Source organism: Coregonus lavaretus (genome assembly GCF_964263955.1).
Source record: "Coregonus lavaretus genome assembly, contig: HAP1_SCAFFOLD_4385, whole genome shotgun sequence".
Lineage (NCBI taxonomy): Eukaryota > Metazoa > Chordata > Actinopteri > Salmoniformes > Salmonidae > Coregonus > Coregonus lavaretus.
In genome coordinates this window covers 34,925-48,767 of record NW_028164527.1, presented here as the reverse complement: position 1 = coordinate 48,767, position 13,843 = coordinate 34,925, and the positions used below count along the sequence as shown (strand labels likewise).

At 42.7% G+C, this 13,843-nt stretch overlaps 2 protein-coding genes and 1 pseudogene across 3 annotated transcripts; 1 reads left to right on the top strand and 2 right to left on the bottom strand.

Annotated features, from left to right (window-relative positions):
• Nucleotides 1–4,660: 4,660 nt before the first annotated feature.
• On the top strand, nucleotides 4,661–5,744 carry LOC311116947 (gamma-crystallin S-1-like; the record flags this gene model as incomplete). Its single annotated transcript, XM_084191957.1, has 3 exons — nucleotides 4,661–4,669; nucleotides 4,923–5,165; nucleotides 5,475–5,744. 3 exons carry the CDS (start codon nucleotides 4,661–4,663, stop codon nucleotides 5,742–5,744), a joined length of 522 nt encoding a protein of 173 aa, XP_084048083.1.
• Nucleotides 5,745–6,918: 1,174 nt separating this feature from the next.
• Nucleotides 6,919–7,872, bottom strand: LOC311116945 (gamma-crystallin M2-like; the record flags this gene model as incomplete). The annotated part of the gene is made up of 3 exons (XM_084191956.1): nucleotides 6,919–7,197; nucleotides 7,411–7,653; nucleotides 7,858–7,872. 3 exons carry the CDS (start codon nucleotides 7,870–7,872, stop codon nucleotides 6,919–6,921), a joined length of 537 nt encoding a protein of 178 aa, XP_084048082.1.
• A 1,077-nt stretch (nucleotides 7,873–8,949) lies between these two features.
• LOC311116946 (gamma-crystallin B-like) lies at nucleotides 8,950–9,690 on the bottom strand (annotated as a pseudogene). Its single transcript has 2 exons — nucleotides 9,496–9,690; nucleotides 8,950–9,215 (listed from the first exon to the last, which is right to left on the bottom strand). The product of its transcript is annotated as a gamma-crystallin B-like (transcript).
• Between the last annotated feature and the right edge of the window lie 4,153 nt (nucleotides 9,691–13,843).

Here is a 13,843-nt window from a genome sequence, read left to right as displayed (position 1 = left end):
TTTGCAGGTTTTCCTACTTACAATGCATGTAGAGGTCTGTAATTTTTTATCATAGGTACACTTCAACTGTGAGAGATGGAATGTTAAACAAAAATCCAGAAAATCACATTGTATGATTTTTAAGTAATTAATTTGCATTTTATTGCATGACATAAGTATTTGATCACCTACCAACCAGTAAGAATTCCGGCTCTCACAGACCTGTTCGTTTTTCTTTAAGAAGCCCTCCTGTTCTCCACCTATTACCTGTATTAACTGCACCTGTTTGAACTCGTTACCTGTATAAAAGACACCTGTCCACACACTCAATCAAACAGACTCCAACCTCTCCACAATGGCCAAGACCAGAGAGCTGTGTAAGGACATCAGGGATAAAATTGTATACCTGCACAAGGCTGGGATGGGCTACAGGACAATAGGCAAGCAGCTTGGTGAGAAAGCAACAACTGTTGGCGCAATTATTAGAAAATGGAAGAAGTTCAATATGACGGTCAATCACCCTCGGTCTGGGGCTCCATGCAAGATCTCACCTTGTGGGGCATCAACGATCATGAGGAAGGTGAGGGATCAGCCCAGAACTACACGGCAGGACCTGGTCAATGACCTGAAGAGAGCTGGGACCACAGTCTCAAAGAAAACCATTAGTAACGCACTACGCCGTCATGGATTAAAATCCTGCAGCGCACGCAAGGTCCCCCTGCTCAAGCCAGCGCATGTCCAGGCCCGTCTGAAGTTTGCCAATGACCATCTGGATGATCCAGAGGAGGAATGGGAGAAGGTCGTGTGGTCTGATGAGACAAAAATAGAGCTTTTTGGTCTAAACTCCACTCGCCGTGTTTGGAGGAAGAAGAAGGATGAGTACAACCCCAAGAACACCATCCCAACCGTAAAGCATGGAGGTGGAAGCATCATTCTTTGGGGATGCTTTTCTGCAAAGGGGACAGGACGACTGCACCGTATTGAGGGGAGGATGGATTGGGCCATGTATCGCAAGATCTTGGCCAACAACCTCCTTCCAAGATGGGTCGTGGCTGGGTCTTCCAGCATGACAACGACCCGAAACACACAGCCAGGGCAACTAAGGAGTGGCTCAAGGTCCTGGAGTGGCCTAGCCAGTCTCCAGACCTGAACCCAATAGAAAATCTTTGGAGGGAGCTGAAAGTCCGTATTGCCCAGCGACAGCCCCGAAACCTGAAGGATCTGGAGAAGGTCTGTATGGAGGAGTGGGCCAAAATCCCTGCTGCAGTGTGTGCAAACCTGGTCAAGACCTACAGGAAACGTATGATCTCTGTAATTGCAAACAAAGGTTTCTGTACCAAAAATTAAGTTCTGCTTTTCTTATGTATCAAATACTTATGTCATGCAATAAAATGCAAATTAATTACTTAAAAATCATACAATGTGATTTTCTGGATATTTGTTTTAGATTCCGTCTCTCACAGTTGAAGTGTACCTATGATAAAAATTACAGACCTCTACATGCTTTGTAAGTAGGAAAACCTGCAAAATCGGCAGTGTATCAAATACTTGTTCTCCCCACTGTATGTACAAATGCTTCAACTATTTTGATACCTCTATTTGCTGAGTTTAACATTTCACATAGCAGGGACACCATTTAAAGCAGAATTGTGGGTAGTATGGCCATCGCATGAGATGCATAACAAAATATGATTACAGAAACATATTAAATTAGAGCAGGGCTGTTCAATTTTGGTTTTATGAAAATGTCACAATGTAGAGGACCTGAGGAAGTAACACAAGGCACATTGAATATATAAACATTTTTAATGACTTGACATTGGATAAATGACTCAATTATATGTTTTACAGTGTTTTTTATGTTAAATCCATGCCATCAAATTTTCCCTTCAAATCAAATCAAATCAAATTGTATTTGCCACATGCGCCGAATACAACAGGTGTAGACATTACCGTGAAATGCTTACTTACAGCCCTTAACCAACAATGCAATTATTTTTTAATAAAAAAGTAAAATAAAACAACAACAACAAAAAAGTGTTGAGAAAAAAAGAGCAGAAGTCAAATTAAATAACAGTAGGGAGGCTATATACAGGGGGGTACCGGTGCAGAGTCAATGTGCGGGGGCACAGGCTAGTTGAGGTAATATGTACATGTGGGTAGAGTTAAAGTGACTATGCATAAATAATTAACAGAGTAGCAGCAGCGTAAAAAGATGGGGTGGGGGTGGGGGGGCAGTGCAAATAGTCTGGGTAGCCATGATTAGCTGTTCAGGAGTCTTATGGCTTGGGGGTAGAAGCTGTTGAGAATCCTTTTGGACCTAGACTTGGCGGTAGCAGAGAGAACAGTCTATGACTAGGGTGGCTGGAGTCTTTGAGAATTTTGAGGGCCTTCCTCTGACACCGCCTAGTATAGAGGTCCTGGATGGCATGAAGCTTGGCCCCAGTGATGTACTGGGCCGTACGCACTACGCTCTGTAGTGCCTTGCGGTCGGAGGCCGAGCAGTTGCCATACCAGGCAGTGATGCAACCAGTCAGGATGCTCTCGATGGTGCAGCTGTATAACTTTTTGAGGATCTGAGGACCCATGCCAAATCTTTTCAGTCTCCTGAGGGGGAATAGGCTTTGTCGTGCCCTCTTCACGACTGTCTTGGTGTGTTTGGACCATGATAGTTCATTGGTGATGTGGACACCAAGGAACTTGAAGCTCTCAACCTGTTCCACAACAGCCCCGTCGATGAGAATGGGGGTGTGCTCAGTCCTCTTTTTTTCCCTGTAGTCCACAATCATCTCCTTTGTCTTGGTCACGTTTAGGAAGAGGTTGTTATCCCTATAGGCTGTCTCATCGTTGTCGGTGATCAGGCCTACCACCGTTGTGTTGTCGGAAAACTTAATGATGGTGTTGGAGTCGTGCCTGGTCATGCAGTCATGGGTGAACAGGCAGTACAGGAGTGGACTGAGCACGCACCCCTGAGGGGCCCCCGTGTTGAGGATCAGCGTGGCAGATGTGTTGTTACCTACCCTTACCACCTGGGGGCGGCCTGTCAGGAAGTCCAGGATCCAGTTGCAGAGGGAGATGTTTAGTCCGGGGTCCTTAACTTAGTGATGAGCTTTGAGGGCACTATGGTGTTGAACGCTGAGCTGTAGTCAATGAATAGCATTCTCACGTAGGTGTTCCTTTTGTCCAGGTGGGAAAGGAAGTGTGGAGTGCAATAGAGATTGCTTGAAACATGTTGGTATTACAGACTCAGTCAGGGACAGGTTGAAAATGTTATTGAAGACACTTGCCAGTTGGTCAGCGCATGCTCAGAGTACATGTCCTGGTAATCCGTCTGGCACTGCGGCCTTGTGAATGTTGACCTGTTTAAAGGTCTTACTCACATCGGCTATGGAGAGCGTGATCACACAGTCGTCTGGAACAGCTGATGCTCTCATGCATGCTTCAGTGTTGCTTGCCTCGAAGCGAGCATAGAAGTGATTTAGCTCGTCTGGTTGGCTTGTGTCACTGGGCAGCTCGCGGCTGTGCTTCTCTTTGTAGTCTGTAATAGTTTGCAAGCCCTGCCACATCCAACGAGCGTCGGTGTTGTACGATTCAATCTTAGTCCTGTATTGACGCTTTGCCTGTTTGATGGTTCGTCGGAGGGCATAGGGGGATTTCTTATAAGCGTCCGGGTTAGAGTCCTGCTCCTTAAAAGAGGCAGCTCTACCCTTTAGCTCAGTGCGGATATTGCCTGTAATCCATGGCTTCTGGTTGGGGTATGTACGTACGGTCACTGTGGGGATGACGTCATCGATGCACTTATTCAATGCCATTGGAAAATTCCCGGAACATATTCAAGTCTGTGTTAGCAAAACAGTCCTGTAGCTTAGCTTCTGCGTCATCTGACCACTTCTTTATTGACCGAGTCACTGGTGCTTCCTGCTTTAGTTTTTGCTTGTAAGCAGGAATCAGGAGGATAGAGTTATGGTCAGATTTGCCAAATGGAGGGCGAGGGAGAGCTTTGTATGCGTCTCTGTGTGTGGAGTAAAGGTGGTCTAGAGTTTTTTTCCCTCTGGTTGCACATTTAACATGCTGGTAGAAATTAGGTAGAACGGATTTAAGTTTCACAGAGCCAAGACGAAGATTGGTGACATGGAGTAATTTCCATTTCTAAAAGTTCAATAAAGAACTCCCCCCAAAATGTACTGTGTACTTTGTTTTCTATAAAATGTGATGGGGTACATGCAGGAAAACATAATTTCCACTACTATAATGTTTTAACCTGGATTGGTACACAAAACTGGACACATGTATTACTCAGATTGGTCTGCCATTTCTATACCAGCTTACTCAGTTTAATTTATTCATATAGAAATAGAATTGTGTATCCCAAACAAAGCACAATCTAGTCTAAAACAACATAGTTCTAATCATCAAGAGATGATCACTCATCTACAATACATTTTATGATTACAATCATCCTAACATAAGAAGCCTTTCTTGAAAGGAAAAAATACTTACTTTGTTGACCACCAAAGACAAAAATACATTGCAGTGTTCACAGCATTCTCCCGAAAAAAAAACGCTGACGTGTTAAAAGTCAAACCATTTACATGACAATACTGCAGTTTGTCCATGGATTATAAAGAGAGCACATCCCGATCCGTGCTGAGTGCCAGTGAGCCCAAAGTTGACCTTCACAATGGGAAAGGTAAGGCTGTTTTTTATGCTATGCATATGTGGTGCCCCTGCATTCCTCCATAGATTATTCAATATTATTATAATGAATGAATGATTATTCAAAATCAATAAAAGGGGATGAGATTAATGAAAGGTAATGTGTGCCTCTTATCAGGAATTTTTGTCTGTACAATAATTCTAAATAATTCTAAATCTTGGGGCTCACTGCTGGGGAAGATATCTGGTGTTACACTAAAAAAACACCTCAACTGATCTGTTTTTAGATAATTTTCTATGAAGACAGGAACTTCCAGGGTCACTCTTATGAGTGCGGTGGAGAATGCTCTGACCTCCATGCCCACTTCAGCCGCTGCAACTCCATCAGGGTGGAGAGCGGCAACTGGATGGTGTACGAGAGGCCCAGCTACATGGGCTATCAGTACTTCCTGAAGGAAGGCGAGTTCTCCGACTACCAGCGTTGGATGGGCTTCAATGACTGTGTCAGGTCCTGCCGCATGATCCCCCAGGTAAGCGACAGATTAAGGAAGAGGTTAAAGAGATACCGTTAACTCTGAAGTATTGGAGGGACTCTAAAGTATTACAGGGCCTTTTGGGCCTTTGTAGTTTGATCCCATGAAATCAACTGCTGGACTCTGAGCAGCGGAGGCTGGTGGAGGGAGAAATGGGAAGGACAGGCTCATTATCCTCCCCATTTCTCCCTCCACCAGCCTCCACTGACTCTGTTGGACGTATTCTACTGCTAAATAGTATGAATGTTTTCTGAGATAGGCTAGACATGATTATCATCCCAATAACGTTCCTCTCTGTCTCCACAGCATCAGGGATCTCACCGTATGAGAATCTTCGAGCGCTCTGAGTTCAGAGGACAGATGATGGAATTGACGGACGACTGCCCCAACCTCTACGAGCGCTTCCATTACAACGATATCTACTCCTGCAACCTGATGGAGGGCTCCTGGCTCTTCTATGAGCACCCCAACTACAGGGGGCGCCAGTACCTGCTGACCCCTGGAGAGTACAGGAGATACAATGAGTGGGGAAGCATGAGCGCCAGGGTGGGCTCCATCAGACGTATTACTATGTAAGAAGCTGAATGTACGACTGTTGAATGAATGACCGTGGGAAATCATGTTGAAATAAATCCATCCACACTAGCCGCCTTTTTTTCTCCTGCCTTTTGTATTTTAAACCCCCAGAGACATAATGAATATGCAAATGTATCTGTTAGGTTGGTTGAACTTAAAAAAAGTTTTTACCATGAATTAACACCCATATTACCATGGTTTAAACGGAGTGAAACTGTGGAGTGAAACAACACCAATCGACCTAGAATAGATTGCTACCCTAAATACTTCACATCAAATGCTTGTATTTATTGGTTGCCATCTTTTGTGTACGAGAGCACCATTCACACGAATACAGGCTGTTTGCGACAATCTGAGAATTATATGACGTGAATACCCTACATATTTTGCTTTGCACTCACATTTGTGTAATGTGTTACAGATGTAGGATCTTAATTTGATCACCCTGTTTCAGGAGAACTTTCCTGCAACGCAGAACATTTCAAACTTGTAGTGTAGTTAAGGTTTCAAAAAGGCTTCTGAAGTTTGTCATTTCCACTTTGAAATTACGAAAAATTTATCAACTCCTACAAAAATGTTAATTAATTATAATCCACATGATAATTCACATTTCCTGTTGCTGCAGGATTATTTTCCTGCTGTACCAAACTGGCTCAAGTTAAGATCCTACATCTGTACTCAGCAGAATTTGCTAATATTTTCATTCTTGATACAATAGGGAAACGTCTGGGCAACTCATAGTCAGCACTATTGATTGAAGAACTTGAGTTACAGAAAGGGAATTGATTATGTTGCAACATTGCAACATGAAAATGTGCATCTGATAATGTTTACATTGTATTTATGAACCGTCTTCCATGTTGTAATGGCTGGAATGAAATCAATGGAATGGTCCCAAACACATGGAAACAATGTGTTTAACTCCGTTCCATTGATTCCATTCCAGCCATTATAATGAGCCTGTCCTCCTATAGCTCCTCCTACCAGCCTCCTCTACCATGCATATGTGTAGATTTATTGTTATACAATGCCATTAAAGAGCATGATACTGTAATACTCAATATTGAATACAAATCACTCTGTGTTCTGTGGATGAATCTAGATGCCCCTGTTCACCGTTTGACAGAAAGAGACACATAATGTTTGGTTGAACATGCAGATTTATTGAGAACTTTTAGTTGTTGGACTCAGTGATTCTTCTGAGGGATCCGATCCTGGGGCTCAGGCCACCCCAGTCGCTGGGTCTGCGGTACTCACCAGGCTTCAGGTAGTACTGTCTGCCCTTATAGTTGGGCTGGTCGTACATGAGCCAATGGCCGTCCATCACGTTGCAGGAGTTGATGTCGGACATGCGGAAGCGGTCCTGGACATTGGGACAGTCGTCGTTCAGCTCCTGCATCTGGCCACTCATGTCGGGGCGATCGTACAACCTCATCCTGTAGGAGCCGCGGTGCTACAGGACAAGGACATTTAGATGAAAGGGGTTTTTAGATTAAAATGATGGTCAATCATTAACGAGACAATATAGCAAAAGGAAGTAGGGCCCAAAACTGAGCCTTGAGGAACACCTTTACCAAGTTCAAGAAGTTTTAATTGGTGCTCTTCTATAAAAACACATTGCAATGTGAGCGTAGCCCTGTGTTTGAGACATCTACACTGGGTTTACCATGGGGATCATGCGGCAGGACCTGATACAGTCATTGATGCCAATCATGCGCTGGTTGTCATTGTATTCTCCCCTCCTCAGGAAGTACTGGTGGCCAGTGTAGTTGGGCCTCTCGTAGACCATGAACATGCCACTCTCCACCTTGATGGAGTTGCAGCGGTTGAAGTAGGAGTGCAGGTCGGCACAGTCGCTCATGCACTCATGGTGCCGACCCTGGAAGTTCCTGTCCTCATAGAAGATGATCTGCAAAGGGGAGTGTAGACATTTTAAAGCATAATTTGGTCATTGTTTAAAAAAAAAAGTTTTTTTATCATACATCTACTGATATATTTTTTTCCATTTCGTAATCATTATATGGTGGATAAAAGTAAATGTTTGGTGTTTTTTCCCCGTTATACTATAAAACTGCCTTATAGTAATATGAATGCAAGTGGATGTCTGGCTTACCTTTCCCATTGTCATGGTTGTGTGTGGGGCAGATAGACACTCAATGGTCACTCTCTCTGTGCCTCTGTCCTTTTATAAAAAGCAGCTGTGTGATTGCGCAGCATAAAGTATTGTCATTCAAATAATGATCTGGAGTTAGCACACAAATCTGTTTATATATAGCCATGCCTTACTGTGTGATGAGTTATTGTTGTTGGCCAGTTTTCACATGTTCATCACTATTGACAGAAAACACTACTGTATACTGGAGACCCGGGGCATGGCTGGGCTTAGCATCAGCAAAACAAATCAATGAGACATTTAGCATATCATTGTCATTCACCAACACGGTCCGTTTCAATTGTGTCCTTTTATGCACAATTATGCATATGTATCAGCATATAAAATGCCCTTCTTGGATTGAATCCGTGAGACTTTCAAGTGAGCCACAGAATATGTTTCTTATTTCTAGATGTAGGGATGCACTCTGAAAACGCTGATGTTACCGTAATTATGTAATGAACGGTTGTTTGGCCCCGTTGTTATTTTCTATACTTAAAGATCTGTGTTCTGTGGGCAAACAAAATCTCTGGCCATATGAATATGCATATATGTAATCATATATCATGTTTACATACATAATGGCCAACAATATTGCCATGATGTCATTAGTAAGAAAAAAAAGAAGTAAAAAACTGTGGTAATTCACTTTGAGAGGAAATACTTAATTTTCAAACTGATCCGGAATTTAAAATAAAAGTCAATGTTATACCGCATGTCAGTGAACGCTTACGTGATGAGTAACCTTGTCGGAGACCTGAAGACTTGCGTTAGCTCCACAAACTAAAGCCTAGGCTTTAGCTCAGTGGGCAAACACATTCTTGTGGTGCGCAGGGGACCCAGATATGAATGCCAGTCAGTCACAGAGGCAGCATCATGTCAGTGTTATGTAATTGAGAAAGTTAACAATAGCACTACCTAAGCATCTAGGAAAAACCATCAGGGACATTAGGATTACTGATACCAATTTATTGTGTGAAAAAAGGCGTACAGGAGACACTTGATCAGGATTGGTTTGTCATTGAAGGTCCTTTTCTTAATAGGTCCTTTTCATTAGAAGTCCATAAGATGCTTGATGGAACCGATCCTGGGGCTCATGCCTCCCCAGTCGCTGTATCTACGATCCTGGCCGGTCCTCAGGTAGTACTGCTGCCCCTTTAGTTGGGTTGGTCGTACATAATTCAGTGGCCATCCATCACGTTGCAGGAGTTGAAGTCGGACATGCAGAAGCGGTCCATGCAGTTGGGGCAGTCGTCATCCAGCTCCGTCATCTGGCCGGCCATGTCATGGTGTTCGTACATTCTGAAGCTGACACGGTGCTGTGAGGAATGACAGAGTCACGTCACTCAACCCAATTTCTACATGTCATCAACATAGCCAGAATAAATGCAGCTTGTTGAGTGATGATCAACACATTATTTAACTAGATGTAGATTAGAACCTACAATTGTCAGATAGGTAATTTACACAAATAGTGAACTATAATGGCCCAGGACAAGAACCCTGTGATACTCCAGTACCGTTTTATAGAATTACCAATACATAGCACAAGATTACCGGTGTACAGGCCTACTCATGTTCTGGTATCAAACTCCATACCATGGGGATCATGCGGCAGGACCTGACACAGTCGTTCATGCCCATCATACGCTGGTAGTCGGAGTACTCTCCCCTCCTCAGGAAGTACTGGTGGCCCATGTAGTTGGGACGATCGTAGATCATGAAGCAGCCGCTCTCCACTCTGATGTACTGGCAGCGGTTGAAGTAGGAGTGCAGGTCAGCACAGTCGCCCATGCATAACCGTGGGAAGTAGGGGTGCTGAGGGTTCTGCAGCACACCCTGAAAAATCGGAATAAAAAAATACAAAATACATATACAGTACCTAGACACACCCACTCATTCAAGTTTTTATTTTTTATTTTTCTATTTTCTATTTGTCATTTTTCAAATAGCCACCCTTTGCCTTGATGACAGCTTTGCACACTCTTGGCATTCTCTCAACCAGCTTCACCTGGAATGCTTTTCCAACAGTCTTGAAGGAGTTCCCACATATGCTGAGCACTTATTGGCTGCTTTTCCTTCACTCTGCGGTCCAACTCATCCCAAACCATCTCAATTGGGTTGAGGTCGGGTGATTGTGGAGGCCAGGTCATCTGATGCAGCACTCCATCACTCTCCTACTTGGTCAAATAGCCCTTACACAGCCTGGAGGTGTGTTGGGTCATTGTCCTGTTGAAAAACAAATGATAGTCCCACTAAGCGCAAACCAGATGGGATGGCGTATCACTGCATAATGCTGTGGTAGCCATGCTGGTTAAGTGTGCCTTGAATTCTAAATAAATCACAGACAATATCACCAGCAAAGCACCATTTTTTTTTTTTTTTTTTTTTTTTGTCATTTAGCAGACGCTCTTATCCAGAGCGACTTACATGAGCAATTAGGGTTAAGTGCCTTGCTCAAGGGCACATCGACAGATTTTTCACCTAGTCGGCTCGGGGATTAGAACCAGCGACCTTTCGGTTACTGGCACAACGCTCTTAACCACTAAGCTACCTGCCACCATCACACCTCCTCCTCCATGCTTCACGGTGGGAACCACACATCTGTTCACCTACTCTGCGTCTTACAAAGACACAGCATTTGGAACCAGAAATCTCAAATTTGGACTCATCAGACTAAACAACAAATTTCCACCGGTCTAATGTCCATTGCTCGTGTTTCTTGGCTCAAGCAATTCTCTTCTTCTTATTGGTGTCCTTTCGTAGTGGGTTCTTTGAAGCAATTCGACCACAAAGGCCTGATTCACACAGTCTCCTCTGAACAGTTGATGTTGAGATGTGTCTGTTACTTGAACTCCATGAAGCATTTATTTGTGCTGCAATTTCTGAGGCTGGAAACTCTAATGAACTTATCCTCTGCAGCAGAGGTAACTCTGGGTCTTCCTTTCCTGTGGTGGTCCTCATGAGAGCCAGTTTCATCATAACGCTTGATGGTTTTTGCGACTGCATTTGAAGAAACTTTCAAAGTTCTTGGAATTGTCCGTATTGACTGACCTTCATGTCTTAAAGTAATGATGGACTGTCGTTTCTCTTTGCTTATTTGAGCTGTTCTTGCCATAATATGGACTTGGTCTTTTACCAAATACGGCTATCTTCTGTATACCCACCCTACCTTGTCACAACACAACTGATTGGCTCAAACGCATTAAGAAGGAAATAAATTCCACAAATTAACTTTTAACAAGGCACACCTGTTAATTGAAATGCATTCCAGGTGATTACCTCATGAAGCTGGTTGAGAAAATGCCAAGATTGTGCAAAGCTGTCATCAAGGCAAAGGGTGGCTATTTGAAGAATCTCAAATATAAAATATATTTTGATTTGTTTAACACTTTTTTGGTTACTACATGATTCCATATGCGTTATTTCATAGTTTTGATGTCTTCACTATTATTCTACAATGTAGAAAATAGTAAAAATAAAGAAAAACCCTTTCTCAACAAAACAAAAATAATGTTCGGTACTAGAATTGTTGTTACGTGTCTGACGTGATTGAGAGGATCAAGTCTGTATCAGCGCAGCCCCGCCGCCAAGGGCAACGAGCCTGGTCCACTTCCTCATTCTTTGCTATACCTCTCATGCTGCACAGACGTTAGGGAGTTTTTCCTAGCCACCGTGCTTTTACATCTGCGTGGCTTTTACATCTGCACTATCTCCACCCGGCACAGCCAGAAGAGGACTGGCCACCCCTCAGAGCCTGGTTCCTCTCTTGGTTTCTTGGTTCCTGCCTTTCTATGGATTTTTTTCCCTAGCCATCGTGCTTTTACATCTGCATTGCTTGCTCTTTGGGGGTTTTAGGCTGGGTTTCTGTATAGCACTTTGTGACATCTGCTGATGTAAAAAGGGCTTTATAAATACATTTGATTGATTGATTGTTAACACTTGAATAATGCAACATGGAAATGTAGACATTTTGAAACGTTTTTGTTGTTGCGGTATCGTTTTGGTATTTCGATTATCGCAATACTAAACTTGGTATCAGTATCGAAAGTCAAAATTCTGGTATCGCGACAACACTACATTAATGACATAATCAAGTATTATACTTTTTATGTTACTTTAGTAGTAGGCCTTTTGTACACTGTCTGGTTGAATTCAGATTATTGATATTTGATGTGATCTATTTTTGTACTCTGCAAACAGATATTGTTACAGGTTTTGCTTATACAATATTTTTCTACTCAGAAATGCATATACTGTACACTGAACAAAAATATAAACGCAACATGTAAAGTGTTTCATGAGCTGAACTGAAAAATCCCATTAGTGTTCCGTGTAGCTCAGTTGGTAGAGCATGGCGCTTGCAATGCCAGGGTTGTGGGTTCGTTTCCCACAGGGGGCCAGTATGAAAATGTATGCACTCACTAACTGTAAGTCGCTCTGGATAAGAGCGTCTGCTAAATGACTAAAATTATATGCACAAAAAGCTTATTTAGCTCAAATTTTGTGCACAAATTTGTTTACATCTGTTAGTGAGCATTTCTCCTTTGCCAAGATAATCCATCCACCTGACAGGTGTGGCATATCAAGAAGCTGATTAAACAGCATGATCATTACACAGATGCACCTTGTGCTGGGGACAATAAAAGGCCACTTTTGTCACACAACGCAATGCCACAGATGCGTCAAGTTTTTAGGGAGCATGCAATTGGCATGCTGACTGCAGGAATGTCAACCAGAGCTGTTGCCAGAGGATGTAATGTTAATTTCTCTACCATAAGCTGCCTCCAACTTCATTTTAGAGAATTTGGCAGTATGTCCAACTGGCCTCACAACGTGTAACCACGCCAGCCCAGGACCTCCACATCCGGCTTCTTCACCTGCGAGATCATCATCTATTTCTGTCTGTAATAATGGCCTTTGTGGGGAAAAACTCATTCTGATTGGCTGGGCCTAGGCTCCCTAGTGGGTGAGTCTATGCCCACCCATGGCTGCACCCCTGCCCAGTCATGTGAAATCCATAGATTAGGGCATATTTAATTTATTTCAATGGAATAGATTTCCTTATATGAACTGTAACTCAGTAAAATTATTGCATGTTGCGTTTATAGTTGTGTTCAGTATACATAACTGGAACATAACAGATCTAACCAGACATAGAAAATGTTAGATTTATTATAGAACAATCTTGTAAGTAACAATATGATTCATACCACAATTACAATATTTTAAATTCTGACAGCACTTTAAGCTAAGTTTGATAGCACTTTTAGGTGGTCCTTAAACATTACTAATAAAAGTGTAATTGTATTGATAAAAAGCCATGATGACAATGTAGGCCCATCTATACACCTTGAAGTAATTGTAATATATTATTATTTATATTACTGACATTAACATTTGCTTCTATATACTTTGACTGACAGGGCCTAGTAACCAATAGGATTTATGTTATATGGCATAAGGTGGAAGCTTCCACCAGCAGGTATGAAAAGAGCTTCAGGATCTCTGTTTTCTTATTTTACTCCTTTCTAGTATGGGCTTTGTTCTGGGACCTTCCTTTCTAATATGGGCTTTGTTCTGGGACCTTCCTTTCTAATATGGGCTTTGTTCTGGGACCTTCCTTTCTAGTATGGGCTTTGTACTGGGATCTTCCTTTCTAGTATGGGCTTTGTACTGGGATCTTCCTTTCTAGTATGGGCTTTGTTTTGGGACCTTCCTTTCTAGTATGGGCTTTGTTCTGGGACCTTCCTTTCTAGTATGGGCTTTGTTCTGGGACCTCCTTTCTAGTATTGGCTTTGTTCTGGGACCTTCCTTTCTAGTATGGGCTTTGTTCTGGGACCTTCCTTTCTAGTATTGGCTTTGTTCTGGGACCTTCCTTTCTAGTATGGGCTTTGTTCTGGGACCTTCCTTTCTAGTGTGGGCTTTGTTCTGGGACCTTCCTTTC